Here is a 20,361-nt window from a genome sequence, read left to right as displayed (position 1 = left end):
CATATGACACACCCCTGAATTCAATATTTACAGATTTTTTACAGAAAAGCAAGATAGCACAGAAATAGTTGAAATGAAACAGAGACTGGTGAAACTGCGTGACTGCAAATGTTGATTTGAATTTTTGTCTTTGAGCCAAAGCTGTGTTAAGTTCCTATATCAGACAATATTACAGTGATACACATTACAACCATGTTAGGGAGGCAAACTGTCAATAGCTATTAATTTAACATTTATTAAATTAGAGTTCACAGCCTTTAAAATGTTTTATTTCACCAACCAAAATCTTAATTTATTTACATCTATAACATTTTTTTTATATTCTTAATATCACGCCATTATCATAGAGTCTCAATGAGAAGTTGAATATCTCATCTCAACTCTCCTATGACCTGTGGCAATCAGCAAATTGTCAGAGGTAGTTGTTATGAAGCTCTGATCAAAATAGAGATCAGTGCCCCAAAACCTTCAACAACACAGTTGTTCTATATTGTTGTAAGAAAAGCTGCCAAAAACTTAACTGTATATGGAGATTTCACTTCCTTCCTTTATGGATTCCACTGCTGCTCTCTTTAACTTCCTTCTTGTTTTCAGGAGCCGATATACAACAAAGATGAAAGTACACAAGAAATACAAAGATGACATAAAGTGCAACTTCAGCATCATGAGGTGAAAGCTCCAGACCCAAGAAGTCCACCATATTCAGGGGCAGAACAGGGACAGTTGTATCTACAGTGGTCTCTAGTGTGGTTGCAGTGGGGTACTTGTAGCTGTTAAAAGACAAGGACAAGAAATTTATTTTTCCTGTTAAGCTTATATTTTGCATGTAGACCAGAACTAGCATCTGCATGCTTTTGCCAGATTGTTTCCATACTTTCCAGAATTAAAATCTAGAGGAAGTTTTCCCTCCTAAAACCTACAATGATTACATTATTGATTACATTATTTTTGAATCTGTGGACTTAGCATTATGTTACCTTCAGGTTTAGGGTTCAAACACGCATGGGGCCCGAGCGCTGGGTCTGGGAAACCATTGCAGGTGATGATGGAGGCGTAGCGAGAAGCTGAGTTTTTCGGGGATGTGAGGAAGAGTGGGGTTGAAGCGGTTCACATAGAAAAGGCCAAAACGTTCGGAGTAGCCAGCAGCCCACTAAAAGTTGTCCATTAATGACCAGGCTGTATGGCCTTTTAGATCAACTCTATCCACAGCATGGGCTAAAAGATCAACAGTAATGACTACATTTAGCATGTACATTTCTTTAAAAAACTTGACTTAATTAGACTGTAGGATAATGTTTTGGTGTTCAGTGGCTCATGATAATAACAAACAAAGTATTACTCTCTTACTGACCTGTAAATTTAAAAGACATCTATGTCAAATAAGTTAAGTGAAATATAATGTAATTTCACAATCTTTTCTCAATTTTACAAAAGCAATAAATCTGTTCAATACATGGTTTTTATTGGCTGAGGTACCTTTCAGGGCCTGGTTAATGTAGTTTTCATAGAAATGCATTCTGTGGATGTCATTCAAGTTCACTGCTCCTCGTTCTGAGATCCCATTTTCTGTGACATAGATGGGTGGGTTTCCATACTCATCCTTGATAAACTTTAGGATTTGCCTAAATCCAAACAGGTGCGGTCGTGGGTGGTTCCAGTGCCCCTGGATATTGTATTGGACATTAGCTCAGCATTAGTCAAACATGTCAAATTTATATTTTAGCATCTACTGTATGTGGTCATTTAAACAGTCAGCTGAACAAAGTATGGCATTTATTTATTTATTTCACTTACAGTGCATACTTCTTTAAGCAATCAGTTTTAACATACTGAACCAAATCATAAACAAAACTAGCGGTAGAAGTGTAAGTAGCACCAAGTGTGTAGCAAATGTCTGTCTACACCATAATAATATTTTCATTAACCTTGAGTCAGGGAGACCTGCAGCAAGGCTTCTTTTACTGTTTTCATTAAGTCAGGATAATCACTGTTGAAGATGGGATGGGCAAACCAGCCAACTGCAGAATAAATTATATGTTGTGTGATTATTATAAATTAACCTGCTTTGGATACCAGATGTGTGGGGTAATTAATGCATCCCATAAGGTTTCACTGAAAAGCAGGTCAGTCGTCACTTCACATGCTTTTCTTGAGCTTTAATTTACCTGACACTATCTGAACTTTCCTGATGCATGAAGCCCCACCCATCTGATAAACTGGGAAGGTGAAAAAAAATGTATAAAGTGGCAGACCAAATTCGGGCACCGACATTTATTTGCAAGTATTGCTTGGCTGCATCGACATCTTCCTGCTTATATGGGTTCCTTGCCTTCACCCAATTCACCCAGAATTAATGGTAATGGAGATGAGACCACCCTGCGTTGCTCTGTACTTGTCATTGTAGAGGTGCCAGGCCTCAGCATGGACCTTGATCAGTGAGTTGCAATATACTGCTTGCCCACAATGCCAGAAATAATGAGGTGTTATTAACATTGCTGTCTTTTTCATCATACAGTGTGAAGTTTTCAAATATAGGGCATTTAAAACCATTAGACCACATACAGCATATGTTTTTTGTGGCTTAAAATTCTATCTAAAAGTTAAGTTAAAAAAACTTAATATATATAATATTCTCTTATACACTGTCCATTGACTGACCATGAGGTGATATATTGGTAAATCAACAAATTACAACAATTATTCTCTGATTTCTAGCTTTGACTAAGTCAAAGTTTCTCAAATACACTGATCAGTGATAAAAAAGATTTGACTCAAAAAAGGGGATTAGATGTTTGAAGTTCCTGTTTACATGACACCATTTTTAATTTTTTCTGTCTAAAACTACTTTTGTATATGAAGATATTTCACTGGTTTTATGCATGAAAGAAAGTGAAAGTAGGTGGTTTCTAGAACTTTTAAACATATAGTAGACAGTGCTGATCCACACAAAAAAGAAAAATTTCTACACTGAGATAAAAATTGGTTAGTATCTCAAAAGAAATCACCTGAAGCAAAAGGTACCATATCCATAGCCAAGGTTGGCTACATTGTAGGGTTAATTTATAGTGATCAAGAACTTCACTCTGCTTCCAAATTGGCTGAACAAAACATCAGCATAATCTCAAAATCTCTGAACAATGGTTGCATTCTCCCATTTCCCAAACTCATAATAATAGTGAGCAGATTCTCCTGGTTCGATCCAATCAGCATTGAGGGCAATGGACACTCTACCACCTTGGGATTTGCGATACTTATCATCATATGTGTGGTAAGCCTTGGCGTGTGCTTTTATAAGGTTGTGTGCAACTCTGTATGGTGCAACTCCTGGATTCTTAACATTTGGGGGGATCTGTCCAAGTCCATATCCTGACCACGCAATTGTGTGAGGCTGGTTAAAGGTCATCCAAAATTTCACTCTGTCGCCAAAGGTGGCAAAGCAAAAGTCACAAAAGTCATTAAAAATGTTAATCATGTCTATATTATCCCAACCACTAATGTTTTGCAAAGCTTGAGGGAGGTCCCAGTGGTAGAGTGTCACCATGGGAGTGATGTTATATGCTAAGAGGCCATCAATGAGTCTATTGTAGTAGTCAACACCTTTCTGGTTACTGCCGGGTTTGTGGGTGAATGTATCCCAGACGCTGGGCCCCTTCCCATCAGCATTCCAGCCTCCTTCAATCTGGTAAGCCGAAGACGATACTCCCCAACTGAAGCCTTGTGGGAAAGTGCCATAGTGGTACACTTTTCTCTGGAATTTTGACTGGTGTGAGAATTTCTCCCAGACAACCTTTGATTTAGATGGAACCTCTGAGGGTGATAAAGCAGTTCGATGGCGGGTAAGTTGCATCTCTGCCCCTTTAAAAACATCACCTTTGTGTGAACCAAATCCATTTAGCTTGATAACCTGAGAGTAGAAATATGCAGATTGCTTTGGGGTTCTTGGTCTGTCTGCATCTTCAAAGTTGATATGGTGAAGACCAAATCTCTGGCTGTAGCCTTGTTTTCCCTCAAATCCATCCATGAGAGGCTGCACTGTGAATCGCTGCACCCCATCTAAGAATATTGCTACAAAATGGACACGAAGAATATTGCTACAAAATGGACACGAACAACAACACATTAAAGTTGAAACTATTTCAACTTTACATTCACTTTGGTGTGAGTGACTGAAGATAAAAGGAACAAGATGTTGAAAATAAAATTAGATGGGAATACTTGATGAGAACAACATTTTGTGGCATAGACTTGGGTTGGTGCAAACAGTTTACAGGTGGAATCAAGCTTCCAAAATGTAATTTTGTTTTCACACATGCTGTATTAGTACAGTGGTTCCCAAACTTTTCTGAACCCCCTATTGTGGAAAGAAATATTTTTAAGTGTCCTCCCCTTTCAATACATACATACCCCATTCCTAACTTTAGGGATTCATTGGTTGTGTCCAAAATCACTTTCTATTTGCAGAATGTTTACTTTCCACCAATTTAAGTGGTGGAAAGTAAACAAGTGCATACATTGTGAAATGTATGCACTTGGTATTCTTAAGTGCTGAAAAATCTCCTGAATGCACCTTTTTGGCTGAACTGGCTCCACTACTTATTGCTGTATCACATACAGTACTTAAATACTGTATGTGATGCAATACAATTACAAGATCTATGTACACACACAAGAATTTTCACAGAGGTGGGTCAAGATTAAATCCTTCATTGTCTATCTGCACTATAATACCTTTTTGGGATAGTGTCAGCTGGGCTCAACATATCCACCATGTCAAATCCAAGAAAATGTTGGTCTCCATTGCTCACCACTGTAAAAGTATAAGAATGTATCATATAATGCACATATCCTACATTGTTATCAAATTATATTAGAATTCTTGAATCTGTGATGCCATTTTTCATTATATGACATAATTAAGAGCAGTCTATCTCAGCTATTAAATAAATAAATGAGTGAATATGATTACTTAATATAACTTACATAATCACAATATATCAGGATTAGATGTATTTTTGACAGGAAGGCAAATAAAATTATCAATCTGTTATACAATTCAGTTATCAATTTTGAGCTTGAGGAATTCTTATAATAATTCACAGTAAGCAAGCAATAGTAACTCACTTCTTTGTGACTCTTGATTGATCATATAGATTACCTTTTAAGATTTTGGAATCTGACATGAACTGATATCGAGAACAGTCACTGATGTTCACCCCAGAAAAGAGAATGGGTTTGTCTCCACAGTTTCCCTACAAGAAATAGTAGTGTTCAATACAAGTGCAACAGAATTCCCAGAATAAGATAGTTAGGGCTGACAACGTATCATCTATACAGCTGAAGACTATTAACTATATTTTTAAATACATTTCTACAAACTGAAACACTTTACAGTTCCTGCCAGGTTTTGTCCAGTGGTGCAGTCATGCTGAATTTGGATAGAGAGGAAGTCTGAATAGTTCTGAAACAGAGATACATGTGTGAGTGTAGCTAGATGTGGGAGGCATATTACTTTTCCCTAGTGCAGATTAAATTAACTACACATGTGTTTATCAAACAGCTTTATCTATTTGGAGAAGTCTTGATATAGTCATACTAATATATTGTATTGCAATACTGCTGGGGAACACAATCCCAACATTTATTCTTTAAATAATGTGCTTATGTTCTATGTGACTATGTGATCCCACCAGTAGTTGAGTGTCACAGATGATTGGGACTACTGGCTTTTACCCCAACTGATACTCCTCCATCTGAAACAAATAGCATACTAATTCAGTTATTAATCTGCACTTTTCCTCCCTTGTTAGACTGAGAGAGCACATTCTCCTTCCCCCTGCATTGCTCCATTCCCTTGTCATGAACCTTAGCACATGTGGTGAACAGATATGGAAACCATTATCTCATCAAGCACGGCCATAATTACTGTACATCTAATAAAAGAAAGATCGCTTCCAAAATGTGATTATAAGCCAAAGTAACTCTAATTTGCTCCTAATACATAGAATCATGGTGATTACATGTAAATAATTCCTACTACTGACTGTATTTTATACTTTTACAAGAATTTAGCAACTAATGCTGGTAATTAACCTCTGTCATTATAAATTAATATCACAACATTTTCAAAGGCACCAAATACAACAAGTAAAAGTTTGGGGAAATGTGCATAAAATGCAATAGTAATGTGCTGGAGCAAGCAAATATAGTATATTACATACATCATATAGTATAATTGTTTTTCTTCTGTTTCAGGCTACTTAATGGGGTTATTTAAGGGAAAAGTAAAGGTTTCCATTTGCATAATGATTGATGAGTTCTCTTTTTTCTACAAACACTGATTCATATTTTCCCATTCCCATTCCCAAGGGTCATTTTAAGGTAATTTTCAATTTAAAAGCTTCTTTTTGTCCACCAGTCTAGTGTGAATTTGATTGACAGGTAAGGTAAACAACTACTTGGGCTTTTTTAAAGATCATCCTGAGTTTTGATATCAATAGATAGCACTCACCAATTTTTGGGATATAACAGAAAGTGAAAAAGGTCTTGCTCTCAGACAGCAATATATCAGGTAATTATTCAGGTCACTATTGAAACGAATACCAAGTAACAATTCAGCTAACATTTTCTGTGTGTTAACAACACAGTGGTTCAGGGTTCAAATGTTCATGGGGCTCAGGGACTGTATCTGGGAAGTCACTGCAGGTGAAGGTGAAGATTGTTGTCATAACAACTGGCAATGCAGGATTCAGCTATTATCATTATTGATGAATTTGTATCCTCATGTACTTGGTTGTCTTTATTGATAGAATTGGCAACAAAATGTGCAGACAGACGCCACAAGAAGCACATTTTTTGTGTTGAGGCAAAAATGTTTTCAGCTCCATCTGCACAACACATTATATAATCACACACGAAGACCTCTCCAAAAATACATCAACCCTTTTCATGTCTGCTGAGGTTTGTTATGTTAATTTAGATTTCTTTTCATCAAGTACACATGCAAATCAAAATGCAAACTTAAATGTAATTAGAGTCTGTACCTAAGATAAGCTAAACCTTTATTGATCCCCAGAGAGAAATTCAGGAGAGGTAAGGAGAGGTTTTGTTCTGTAGAACAAAACCAAGATAATAAGATTAAAAATATAAATATAAATAAAAATAAAGATAAAATACTGGATAGAATACACTGAAAAGCTGTCCCTAGATATCTGCACTGGATCTCCGAGTGAGCGAATGAGTGGACATGTGTACGGTACCTGGATACATACATACTTACCAACACTGTCTTCCAGCTCTCTGTAGGATGTATGAGGGTGTTCCCCTTTCAGTCGTTCATACAGGGATCCATGTATAGTCAGTACAGATGTGCTGCACATTTCCAGAGGTTTTTGGAATACTGCAAGACTCAAACAGCCTATGAAGAGGCATGAATATGTGACCTGCTGTGCATTTGTGTTATTCCACACCGTTTACAAGTTCATGCAGTGCGAATTATTAGGAGACATGTTCTCAGAATGCCTCCTGAACTCCACAAAAGATCTGACATTTTGTTGAAGCAAAACTTCACACATGTTTTTTCCATTTTATATGCAATCATCTTAAAAACTACTTTGTAATATTGTATTTGCAGCAGTGTGTGCAAGAAAACATACTGCATAATGTAACTAAATTCAACCCATTTAATAACTAAGTAAATTAAAAATCACAGGCAACATGCAAACAAAAGCAATGGAAACATAATTTATTATGTTTATATTCATTATACCCATTTATGGGTATGGGTTTTATTATGCCCATCCTTTGAAACACAATTAGCTGGATTTCCATATCCATCCTTAGGGAATCCAAAAAGTCTCTCAATTCAAAGTTAGTGATCTTTAACCTTTCAGAGATTTGATTAGCCATGATTTTGCAACCCAAGAGGTTTAAGAGAGTGTAATAACCCGAGAGTGGGTCTGTTGATAAAAGTTTATGATGGACACCGTGATAGCTGTCACATACTTGAGTTGGTCTGAAATTGACAAGATAAATATAGCTGGTGGGAGAAACACTCCACTGTGCATTTCCCGCCTTAGGTTTACTGAAGTGTAAAATCAATTCAAAGGGATACCTGTAGGTCCCTCATAAACAAAACAGTCTCCATTTTGAACTTACTTTGGCTGCTAAGATGTATTTCACTTTGTTACACTTGTGGGTTCAAATCTAGGTCATTACAGTCAACAGCTGCTACTGTATATCCTCTCTTTTTACAACAACATTTTTAAAAAGCATATTGTAACTACATATTTCATGGTCTTCAACCATGAGTATAAGAGAGAGATGCAGTTATCACTTGATATGTGTGAGTCCAGAGTCTTTCTGACTGTATCACACAGCTGCAATAAAACACTGTAACTTGCACCGCTTGGATGTGATATCGATCTTAATTGTGTAACGATGCAATAATAACAAAACGCTCTTGCTTTAAAGAGCTTGGCTATCAGTGAATAATATCAGTCGATCCTTTTCGAGCCACAATGAAGTATCTAGTGTGGGTTGCGTCTCTGTATGTTTTTTGTCTGGATGGTTGCCGAAGCAGTGAGGTGAATGGGCAGGAGGACTTCATGCTTGTTGCAGGCCCTCTGACAAAGCAGCTGGTGAGAAGCTCAGATGCCTTTGACTGCAGCCATCCCATACCTCTAGGCTCTAAACAGTACATTGAGTACCTCCAGAGCAGAGGGGTGACCCACTTCAAAGTGCCGCTGTCATGGGCTCAACTCCTACCTACAGGCCTCCCCAGCCAGCCCCAGCAGGCTGTGGTTACTTGTTACCAGACCCTGTTGAAACAGCTGCTGGAGGTGGGCCTTCAGCCTCTGGTCGTCCTTCATGGATCTACAGTGCCAGACACGCTGAGATCAAGGTATGGAGGCTGGGAGAGCCAGGAGCTGGTAGAGATGTTTCAGCAGTATGCAGAGTTTGCCTTCCAGGAGTTTGGAGCACTAGCACACTCATGGGTGACACTGAGTGAATTGGATGATGTTTGGCATGACTGGCAGCCTGCAGGTGCTCCCAGTCCTCTGCAAAATGTCCTCCAGCTCAACAAGAACATTTACCAGCTCTACCATCAACAGTTTCCTGACAAAGGTAAGCAAAACTGGAAAAAGGAGAGGATTAAAGATTTGATTGACTTAGTTCCTGTTTTCAGGATTGGTCATTTGTTACTGTGTTTTAATAATTAAATTGAACAAGAATTTAAGCATTACTATATTAAGTAATGTATTGTCTTTTCAGTGTGTATTGAGAAATAACTTTTTAAAAAAGTATTACTTTATGACCAACTGATTATCTTGTATCTGAAACCCTTCAACCCATGATTTATGGCACAGATTGGCACAGATTGTAGACTGTCATGCCTATCTCAATAATCAATCCAGGTGATATCACTAAAAGAACTAAGAACGCATTATACTGTACAGCTGTGCCCAATAGGCCCTTTTCACAGAAAACATTTTGACTTGTCACAGTAGGAAATGCAGAGGTTCCTAATAGTATTAACAATGGCTCTGTTCTATTCAAGTGTCCCAGTAAGTCATGACAGGCCTCCCCAGAGCATGCACAATAAAAAAAACCCAGGACCCTCAAACTGAAGCATAAATGTTATTATTCACACCTGTGCTTTGTCAAAATATCCTCAGTAAAAAAGGTCTATTTATGCTTAGCTGAAAACAAACTGAAGTCTGCTACACATTCATAAGCTGGAAATTTATATGTATTATACATATTTTTTATATTGTGATAAGAGTGCCTTTATGCTTCCATATTCACAGGGAGACGTCTGTCAATTGGGTTGAGAGCTAGTGATGTTGCAATTCTTCCCCAGATCAAAGGTTCAACTACAGTAAGCGGCATTTTCTATTCTCTTATGCATACATATCTTTTAAACTTCGTCATCATCCTTTATATAATAAAGTTCAGGTGCTATAGCTATTAGGCTCCAAATGAAAACCGTTTGAAAATAGTAATTCAACATAAAAAGAAATGGTTGGTGTGGCAGTGAGACCAGCAGTCCCCAGCCAGAAGCCTCTCTCTTCTGATGCTGGCACAGGAGCTTTTAAGCACTTCATTCCCAGGCCAGGTGCACCTCATTGAGCAATCAGATGTAGCACACCTGGGCAGAACTGGAGAGGACCGAAGAGGAAAAGGGACAAACAGCACAGGGAAACACATACAGCCGTAACATAATGGAAACTAAATTTGTTACTAAGCAAAACACATATTTTTTGGCTATACTTAGGCAAATTTCAATTTGCTCACCGCAGATCAAGACACTCAAATTGCAGAGAGACCCATGAAAAATACTCTCTACCCACATGTTTGTGGGGTTGGAAAGCACCAATTTAAGAACAATCCTTAATTTTTGGTTGAACTGGCAGTGTGCTTTGGATCAATGCTTTGTTGAAAATCACATATTTTATTTAAAATGAACTCCTGGTTTAATACCTGCAAGCAGTTCATTTTTTATTTTGATCAGAGTTCCTTTCCTTTTGTTCTTGCAGAAGAGAAACAGCCTGTTGGAATGATGCTCCCCTATATATGCACCAACCATGTCTAAAGACTGAAAATGTCTACTTTGGTCTTATTAGATTTCACATAATTAAGATTATACTATACAAGTTGTTACTTCATGTAAAGCTTCAATCTTGCCACATATCCCTGTAAACCTAAGACAACATATTCTAATATATGAGTCGTGTGAAAGTCCTGCAGTTATTTTACTGATGCTTTCAACCTCTTGGTAGCTGTCCTGCCAAGCTTCCTCTTTGCACAGATGTCCGCCTAGAAGTGATGATCTCAACTAGGCAAGGTCCTGGTGTTGCTTTATTTTCTAAATTTGATTCAACATGCTCCAAAGTATATTGTTAGTCTTACAATGTGTTATGCCTCTCCTTATCTTAACTCTGATAATAAGTGCTCAAGGATTATGTGTCAGCAATTTGTTGTCTATGTCTGTCTCTTACTGTCCTCTTACACACATTCTTCGCACAACAAAAAAACTTTTGGATACCATGATTGTGTGTATAAAGTAGATCACAATGTGATTTGGTCCTTTCTGTGTGGAATATGTGTGTTTTTTCTGTGTTGTAGAAGGTTTATTTTCACAATCTAAAGGCAAACAATTCAGGTTCTTTTAAAACTCTCTATTGCCCACATGTATGCATGTATTAGTTCTATGACAAACTGTCAACCTGTCCAAGGTGTTTCCAAGTTCTGGCTCTAATGCCTGCTGTTAGCTGGTGTAACATCCTGTTGTGATATTCTCCAGCCCCCATGACCATAAATAAAGACAAAGAAAGAATAGTAAGGACATTGACAGTAATGAGGCTATAGTGTTTAAGTTTTCCATATATTGTCAAAAAAGTGAGATTTTACTATGATCAAAATTAAAACTGTCTTATGTAATGGTGTATAAATGTATCCCCTATGCCATAAAACTTAAAATAGAAGTTTGTTTTTCATTAAGAGACATGAGTGTGATGACATACTGTGCTGTCTCTTATTTTGAACAGATGGATTTCTTGTCAGTGCAAATTGAATATAACTGTGCCTCTGCATCAAACTTTGCAAAGGAGCTGAGCAGCTTAAGGGTAAAGTAAACATTAAAATGTGTTTATTTTTTGCATTTGATATTCTGTATTTCTATTACACTGCAGCCACATGCATGTTATGTTATGTTGTAGATGTCCAGTGGGGATTTGCCTATCCTGATATACAAGATGACTGTTGATAGTTGTTCCTATAGTCAGTTCCAGCTCCTTGGCAATTTCCTACAAGGTAAATGTCATAATATCTGACTTAACATCACTTTTTGTAGCATGGTGGCTAGCATTTTCCTTTAAAGTCACAATGAAATTACTTTTTTGCCTTGTTATCTGATTTTCCTCGTATGACATACACATATTTAACAACCATTACAATTTTGGTCATTAAAAAAGTTTTTTTATGACCAAACAGATTATGACTAGGCATTAAGGCTAGTCTGTTGTAAATTTCAATATCGTAAACTTTTACAATAATCATGGGAGTTTTATTGGGAGTGTTATCATATGACAGTGATTAGTGAAAGTTTATGACCATACCTGCCAAACTAATGACATTCCCATCAGCCTCAGCTGTACTTTCCTACCTTCTTAGCATCAGCATGTTAACATTGTCATTGTCACCATTTTAGCATGTTGATGTTAGCATTTAGCTCAAATCACTTGTGTGCTTAAGCTCAGCCTCACAGAGCCGCTAGCATGACTGTAGACTCTTATTCTTGTTATATAACAAAAAGGAATGTATATTTTTACCTCTGCATATTTCATTATCATGATCATATAACTTTCTCAGTAACGTGGTCAGTAACTTTCTCTTGCACTCATAGTCTTGAACAACAATGACCTGAATATTGTGGGATGTGACATGGTGGATATGTTGGGTAAACTGGACATGCAGGACATCGTAACCAGGTAACAATTTATCTTGGTGAAATGGACAGTTTAATATGTATGGAAGTTTGTTTGATGTATGTATGTTTACATTGTTTTATGTCCTTCTCTTTTCTAACAGTAATGGTATTTCAGACTACAATAGAATTACAGCATTTAGAAATAGTTATCACAATGTGTGGAATATGTTTGGGGCCCAGACCACAACAGAACGAGATCTTTTCCTCAATGAATCTTTTCCCTCTGGCTTCCAATGGGCCACCTCCAGTGAGTCCTTCAAGGTTGAAGGTGGCTGGTTAGAAGATGGGAAAGGAGAGACCATTTGGGACCGTTTTGGTCATGAAAACAAGGTTTTTGATAATCAGACAGCTGATCTAGCTTGTGACAGTTACCACAAGGTGGATTATGATGTCTACCTCCTGCGAGGTCTTCATGTCAACACCTACCAGTTTTCCATCTCCTGGGCCCGTATTTTCCCCTCAGGCCACCGGGGCAGCCAATCAGAGAAAGGGACTCTCTACTATGACAAGCTGATCAATGCTCTCATTGAGTCTGGCATACAACCTGTTGTCACTCTCTACCACTGGGATCTGCCGCAGGCACTCCAGGACTATGGTGGATGGACCAACGCTTCCATTGTTGAAGCCTTTATGGACTACGCAGACTTCTGCTTCTCCAGGTTTGGAGACAGGGTCAAGACCTGGAACACATTCAGTAGCCCCTGGGTGGTGAGCCATGCTGGGTATGGAACTGGTGAGCACCCCCCTGGAGTAAAAGACTATGTGGTTGCCTCCTATCAGGTGAGAGCAATGGTCTTACCATAATTAAATATACACTGTTTCATTGTCATTCTTATACATTTACCCAACCAATTGTTTTATCTGTGCAGGCGACTCACAATATACTCAAGTCCCATGCTGAGGCCTGGCATGTCTACAATGACAAGCACAGGAAGACACAAGGAGGGAAAGTGGGTATAGCATTGAACTCTGACTGGGCTGAGCCCATGGACCCCTCCAGACCCGAAGACATAGCAGCTGCAGATCGCTACCTGCAGTTCATGCTGGGCTGGTTTGCACATCCCATATTTGTAGATGGGGATTATCCTGCAACACTCAAGACTCAGATAGAACAGAAAAGAAATAAGTGTCCCCACTCTGAGCCTGCAAGACTTCCAGGTTTCACTGCTGAGGAGAGCCAGAGGATACGTGGAACAGCTGACTTTTTGGGATTAAACCACTATACCTCCCGGTTGATCAACAACAGTGATAGTGGCTGCACCCCTGGTCCTCAGGGGGTGGGTGATTTCCAGGCACACGTGGACCCTTCATGGTCCTCTACAGCTTCTGACTGGATCTATTCTACACCTTGGGGACTTAGAAGACTTCTAAACTACATTTCCACAGAATACTTGAATGTTACCAAAGTGCCTATTCACATAACTGGGAATGGTATGCCTACTGAGTACAGTGGGGACACTCTCAATGACATCAGTAGAATAGAGTACATGAAGAGTTACATCAATGAGGCCCTGAAAGGTTAGTCTGGAATTTATTTTATAGGAAACCACCTTTAACACAGTGTTGAAATAGTTTCAAGTCAATGTGTTGTTGTTTGTGTCCATTTTGTAGCAATATTCTTAGATGGGGTGGATGTGCAGCGATTCACAGTGCAGCCTCTCATGGATGGATTTGAGGGAAAACAAGGCTACAGCCAGAGATTTGGTCTTCACCATATCAACTTTGAAGATGCAGACAGACCAAGAACCCCAAAGCAATCTGCATATTTCTACTCCCAGGTTATCAAGCTAAATGGATTTGGTTCACACAAAGGTGATGTTTTTAAAGGGGCAGAGATGCAACTTACCCGCCATCGAACTGCTTTATCACCCTCAGAGGTTCCATCTAAATCAAAGGTTGTCTGGGAGAAATTCTCACACCAGTCAAAATTCCAGAGAAAAGTGTACCACTACGGCACTTTCCCACAAGGCTTCAGTTGGGGAGTATCGTCTTCGGCTTACCAGATTGAAGGAGGCTGGAATGCTGATGGGAAGGGGCCCAGCGTCTGGGATACATTCACCCACAAACCCGGCAGTATTACTGCTAATGCCAATGGAGATGTGGCTTGTGACAGCTACCATAGACTTGAAGAAGACCTTTACATGCTGCGAGCTCTGAGGGTGAAATCGTACAGATTCTCTTTGTCCTGGTCCAGGATCTTTCCTGATGGTCAGCATACCTCCCTGAACCAGAAAGGTGTTGACTACTACAATAGACTCATTGATGGCCTCTTAGCATATAACATCACTCCCATGGTGACACTCTACCACTGGGACCTCCCTCAAGCTTTGCAAAACATTAGTGGTTGGGATAATATAGACATGATTAACATTTTTAATGACTTTTGTGACTTTTGCTTTGCCACCTTTGGCGACAGAGTGAAATTTTGGATGACCTTTAACCAGCCTCACACAATTGCGTGGTCAGGATATGGACTTGGACAGATCCCCCCAAATGTTAAGAATCCAGGAGTTGCACCATACAAAGTTGCACACAACCTTATAAAAGCACACGCCAAGGCTTACCACACATATGATGATAAGTATCGCAAATCCCAAGGTGGTAGAGTGTCCATTGCCCTCAATGCTGATTGGATCGAACCTAAAGATGTTAATGTTCCCCGTGAAGTGGTGGCTGCTGACCGCGCTCTGCAGTTCCAACTGGGTTGGTTTGCACACCCCATTTTCAAGAATGGTGACTATCCCGATGCAATGAAGTGGCAAGTTGGAAACAAGAGCGAACTCCAAGGCCTTTCAGAGACAAGACTACCATCCTTCACTGAAAAAGAAAAGACCTTCATTAAGGGAACTGCTGACATGTTCTGTGTAAATCATTACACAACAAAGATTGCACGCCATGCTACACTGAGGCTTACACCTCAATCTTATGATTATGACCGGGACTTGTCACTAGCAGAGGAAGATGATTCAACAGCTACTGCCATCAGTAACCAGAGAGCTGTAGCATGGGGCTTGAGAAGACTCCTTAACTGGATCAAAGAGGAGTATGGAGATCCAGAGATTTACATTACTGAGAATGGAGTAGCTACAGAATCAAAGACAACTTGGGATGACTCTGCCAGAGTATTTTATTACAAGACTTATATTGATGAGGCTCTCAAAGGTGCACTGACATAAATACATTTCTTAAGATAAATATTAATGATTGTCAGAACTGTTTAGATTTTTTGTCTTGATCATTTATTTGTGTGTATGTTTTAAAAACAGCCTATGACCTTGATGGTGTGAACGTGAAAGGATACCTAGCAACATCTCTCAAGGATTCTTTTGAGTGGCTTAATGGGTACAAAGTTGGATATGGGTTACACCATGTGGACTTCATTAACCCAAACCGGCCAAGGACACCAAAGTACTCAGCTAATTTCTACTACCAAGTCATAAAGGACAATGGTTTCCCTACACCAGATGATGAGAAGCTACTTCATGGACATTTCCGCAAAGATTTCATTTGGAGTACTGCAACGGCATCATACCAGGTAACTGTTTGGATGAAGCCCCTTTGTTAATGCTGGATCAGGAAATTGCACATATGGTATATTCCTTACTCTTTTTTTTGTCTATTTAAATCTCTGTTTTACATTTACTGTCTCCAGATTGAAGGGGGGTGGAGAGCAGATGGAAAAGGTCTCAGCATCTGGGACAAGTTTGCTCACACTCCTCTCCGAGTGTTCAATGATGACAATGGGGACATAGCTTGCGACAGTTACCATAAAGTAGAAGAGGATGTTGCTATTTTGAAGCAACTTAAGGTGACCCATTATCGTTTCTCCATATCCTGGCCAAGGGTGCTTCCTGATGGCACCACCAAGCTCATCAATGAGGCTGGACTCAACTACTACCACAGACTGGTGGATGCACTGCTTGCTGCAAACATCCAACCTCATGTATGTGTAAATCTTGTCAGCATCTCAAAAAATTATTTGCAAGGGAAAGTTGGTAAATTCGGTAAACCTTAACTGTTTTTCCTTTGCTGTCAGATCACTCTCTACCACTGGGACCTTCCACAAGCTCTGCAGGATATTGGGGGCTGGGAGAATGAGACTATTATTGACAAATTCAGGGATTATGCTGACCTTATCTTTAGCCATCTTGGCCACAAAGTGAAATTTTGGATCACCATTAATGAGCCATACAATATAGCCAATATAGGCCATGGCTATGGAGCAGCTGCCCCAGGTATGCTTTTACGTAATGTTCTTCATCTTACACGCTACCTCACACCAATGTATGCTCGCTTGTTTGGTGTGAATAACAGGTCAAAAAGTGACATTTTATCAAAACAGTTTTTGCTCTGACATTTATTATTTTGTGCCACCAACTGATAAAATCATTGAAGAACTAAAATTGTGGCCAAGGAAAAGATTAGAATCTGTCTCAAAGCAGTGTTTTGAAAGAGTCTGTTTTCTATAAAACCTTTCTAAACCACAATGACAAAAAGCATATAGCTTAACAAACTAGCAAATGTGTCTGTTACTCCTTTTGTGTGTCTAGGGATCAGTTTCCGGCCAGGCACTCTGCCTTACATTGTGGGTCACAACCTACTTAAAGCTCATGCTGAGGCCTGGCATCTCTACAATGACAAGTACCGGGCCAAACAGAAAGGAATTATCTCAATTACCATCAACTCTGACTGGTCAGAACCCAGAAATCCCTATAAGCAGGAGGACATTGATGCTGCAAGACGTGTGGTGCAGGTAAAAAACAAACCAACAAAAAAGGAAATACTTTTACGGGTCTTATTGTGTGCAGATTCTTCTTTTGTACACACACTCCTTTCACATTTTACAATGTACGGCAATAGTTGGAGTTAAGGTCTCTAATAGCTGTTGTGTACCTCCTTGTGCAGTTCTACATTGGCTGGTTTGCCCATCCCGTATTTAATGGAGACTACAGCAACATGATGAAGACAATCATTCGAGAGCGAAGCTTAGCTGCTGGTCTGCTAAAATCTCGGTATTATAAAAACATTAAAGCCTGAAAGAGAAATAATGGGAAATTGTTTTACATTTATCAGGTAAATTTAATTAGTTCAATACAATCTCTCCAGGCTGCCCGAGTTCACTCCTGAGGAGATTAAGAGGATTAAGGGTACCTATGATTATTTTGGGTTCAACCATTACACCACTGTCCTGGCATTCCCTGTGGAATATGGAAACCTTCAGCACTATGATGCCGATAGGTAAGCAAGTACCAACATACCTATAGTAACCAAGCGGGAGAAGCAAGTCATATATAATCATATGGTGATTAGCTGAAAATGATCTTTTTATTTAATTTGTGTGCTTTATTTGAACCTTATGTTTTGTGAAATAAAACAATTTCACTGATTTGATCTTCTCAGAGGTGCAGGAACAATTGCTGATCGTACCTGGCTGGATTCTGGTTCATCTTGGCTGAAGGTCTCACCGTTTGGATTCCGAAGAATATTAAACTTCATTAAGGAGGAGTATGGAAATCCACCTATTATCATTACAGAAAATGGCATCTCAGAGCGCGGGCCTATTGACCTAAATGATATTCATAGGAGCTACTACTACGAAAAATACATCAATCAGGTGCTAAAAGGTATCAAACCACAACTTTCATTGTATATTTTTAATAAAGACCATTTTCCAAAGTCATAACAATTTCAGAATACCTCATGTAAAATATCTCTAAGTAATGGATGCAGTATAATGGTTCATGGTAATTCTGCTGTTTCACAAAACAATGTTCAAAACAAGATACTGAACTTCTTGTACATAAAACAAGAATTTAGTGTGTATTTGCATTTCTAAAAGTGTTCATTTTGTCCTCCCAGCTTACTTGCTAGATAATGTGGATGTCCGTGGTTACACAGCTTGGTCGCTGATGGATAACCTAGAGTGGGCAACAGGCTTTTCAGAGAGATTTGGCCTTTTCTACATCAATCACTCAGATCCTAAACTGCCTCGAGTGGCCAAGACTTCTGTTGCCCTCTACTCCACCATCATCAACTGCAACGGATTCCCCGACCCCGCCTTGGGACCCCATGAGTGCTTGAACTCCATACCTGAAGGTAAATTGCTCAGATACCTGTTTGGACTAATGAACGTGAGGAACTCATAAACCTACAGAAGGAACTCTAAAATCCTCACTTTAATTCATTTGATTATGTAACATACAATACACTGTTCTTAAAATGTATTGTGATACACTGACCCATAGTTACTAGTAAGCCCATAGTAGTTACTGCAGTGACCCCACTTTTGTCAAGAGCTAAAGGAAGAGACATTTTAGAATTAAATGAGAAGATACCACTCTCATATATCGAGCTGGATGCAGTAGGCAGTTAATTTAGTTTAGCATAAAGACTGAAAACAGGGGTAAACAGCTACTTTGGTTCTGTCCAAGGGAAAAAAAAATCGACCAACTAGCTTACTATTTAAAACGTTTCTTAATCTGTAAAAAAAAAAAAGGAAAAACCTAGGTAAACTATTTCTTTAAATGAGCATTTTAACTTTCAGTGATAGTGGAACTTTAAATTTTGTGGACTAGATTTTTCTGTACCCACGTTTAAGATGTGAAAAACAAATATGGTTTAGTTTACAGTTACGATCAGCAATCTGTTCAAAATGAATATGATAACCTCTGTGTCTTTTCTACAGGAACGAGTGTGCCAATCACACCCCCTGCCCCTGACAACACTGTGAGCTTTCTGGGTATGAAGCTCTCTGCCAGTGATGCTGAGACTGGACTTAACACCACATTTGCTCTACTGATTGTTGCAACGTTTGGAGCTATTTGTTCATCCTGTTGCTTCTTTAAGGCAAAAAAAAAACATTCCAAAATGTTGAATCTATAAACATGGAGAATAAATTCTAATTGCAAATATGTAGAGTTGTAATGGAAGTCCAACATACACTGAGCTGCCTCCGTAAATGTCTGAGTCAATAAAGTTGGAGATAAAATATTTTTCATTCATCGCAAGATGTAAAAATCTAAATTCTTTTCCCAAGAGCATGATTCAAAAATGTCTTATTTTTCATTCATCCAATAACATATCCAATGTTATTGCTGTTCTCAAGTCTCAATTCACAATCTGCTCATGATCCATGTTATTTGAATTTACTGCTAAAACTGATGTAACTGTATCATGCAATGTCAACCACAGTGAATCCCACAAGATCTGTCCACTGTTTGTGGTAGTAAGTACTCCTTCCTGTATTCAAAAAGTAAAACACAAAATAAGTCATTTATGAAGTAAAAATACCAAATATTTACTAGTTACAGCAGCAGGGCCAAACTAGCATTTGCTTCAATTCATGTTTGATGCCAAAAAGGGGGTTATTGATTATCTGACAAACTGGAGCGGTCAGTTCATAGAACCCATTAGTAAACTAATGCCCTGCCAGTCTGGTGCCTGCAACGAGGACATGTGCTAAGTTTTGTCATTACTCTTGAGTCACTTGTGCAGTGCTGGTCACCTGAAGCTGTCACCTATAACAAATCAAAAATCATAAAAACAATGTATTTTATGACCAATTCCCTCTGTAATCTTAATTTAAGATAGTATAATTTACATATTGATATTGCAGTAGATTAAGTATTATTTTATTTGTATAAAAGTATAAACATAGAATTTAGTAGAATTGAAGATTGTGATAAACATCACGTGATGTGAAGTACACATAGCCTGTAATATTGTTCTAGTGGTATTTCTGAATTTTTCCCCTCAGCAGTTAGTGTTGATGGTGGCTGAACTGCAAAGTCAGAAATCTGACAGTTTAATTGCAATTTTCCAAGGAAAATTAACATACCGTTATGTGACACTCTGAATCACTGGACAGATCATTA

General features: G+C 38.7%; 2 protein-coding genes across 2 annotated transcripts; one reads left to right on the top strand and one right to left on the bottom strand.

Annotated features, from left to right (window-relative positions):
- Positions 1-371: 371 nt before the first annotated feature.
- Positions 372-4,039, bottom strand: LOC122885961 (lactase-phlorizin hydrolase-like). The gene is made up of 4 exons (XM_044217769.1): positions 3,182-4,039; positions 2,253-2,311; positions 635-770; positions 372-392 (listed from the first exon to the last, which is right to left on the bottom strand). The coding sequence occupies exons 1-4, from the start codon at positions 4,019-4,021 to the stop codon at positions 372-374; spliced, it is 1,056 nt and encodes a 351-aa protein (XP_044073704.1). The 5' UTR covers positions 4,022-4,039.
- Positions 4,040-8,487: 4,448 nt separating this feature from the next.
- Positions 8,488-19,477, top strand: LOC122885239 (lactase-phlorizin hydrolase-like). The gene is made up of 17 exons (XM_044216055.1): positions 8,488-9,123; positions 9,807-9,877; positions 11,547-11,624; positions 11,718-11,811; positions 12,404-12,488; positions 12,589-13,267; positions 13,357-14,005; positions 14,099-15,649; positions 15,754-16,022; positions 16,140-16,430; positions 16,524-16,722; positions 17,038-17,240; positions 17,393-17,499; positions 17,594-17,725; positions 17,888-18,111; positions 18,347-18,583; positions 19,173-19,477. The coding sequence occupies exons 1-17, from the start codon at positions 8,517-8,519 to the stop codon at positions 19,367-19,369; spliced, it is 5,673 nt and encodes a 1,890-aa protein (XP_044071990.1). The 5' UTR covers positions 8,488-8,516; the 3' UTR covers positions 19,370-19,477.
- The last annotated feature ends 884 nt before the right edge of the window (positions 19,478-20,361 follow it).

This window comes from Siniperca chuatsi, linkage group LG12, assembly GCF_020085105.1.
Source record: "Siniperca chuatsi isolate FFG_IHB_CAS linkage group LG12, ASM2008510v1, whole genome shotgun sequence".
Classification (NCBI taxonomy): Eukaryota; Metazoa; Chordata; class Actinopteri; order Centrarchiformes; family Sinipercidae; genus Siniperca; species Siniperca chuatsi.
This window is presented reverse-complemented; position numbering and strand designations above follow the sequence as displayed.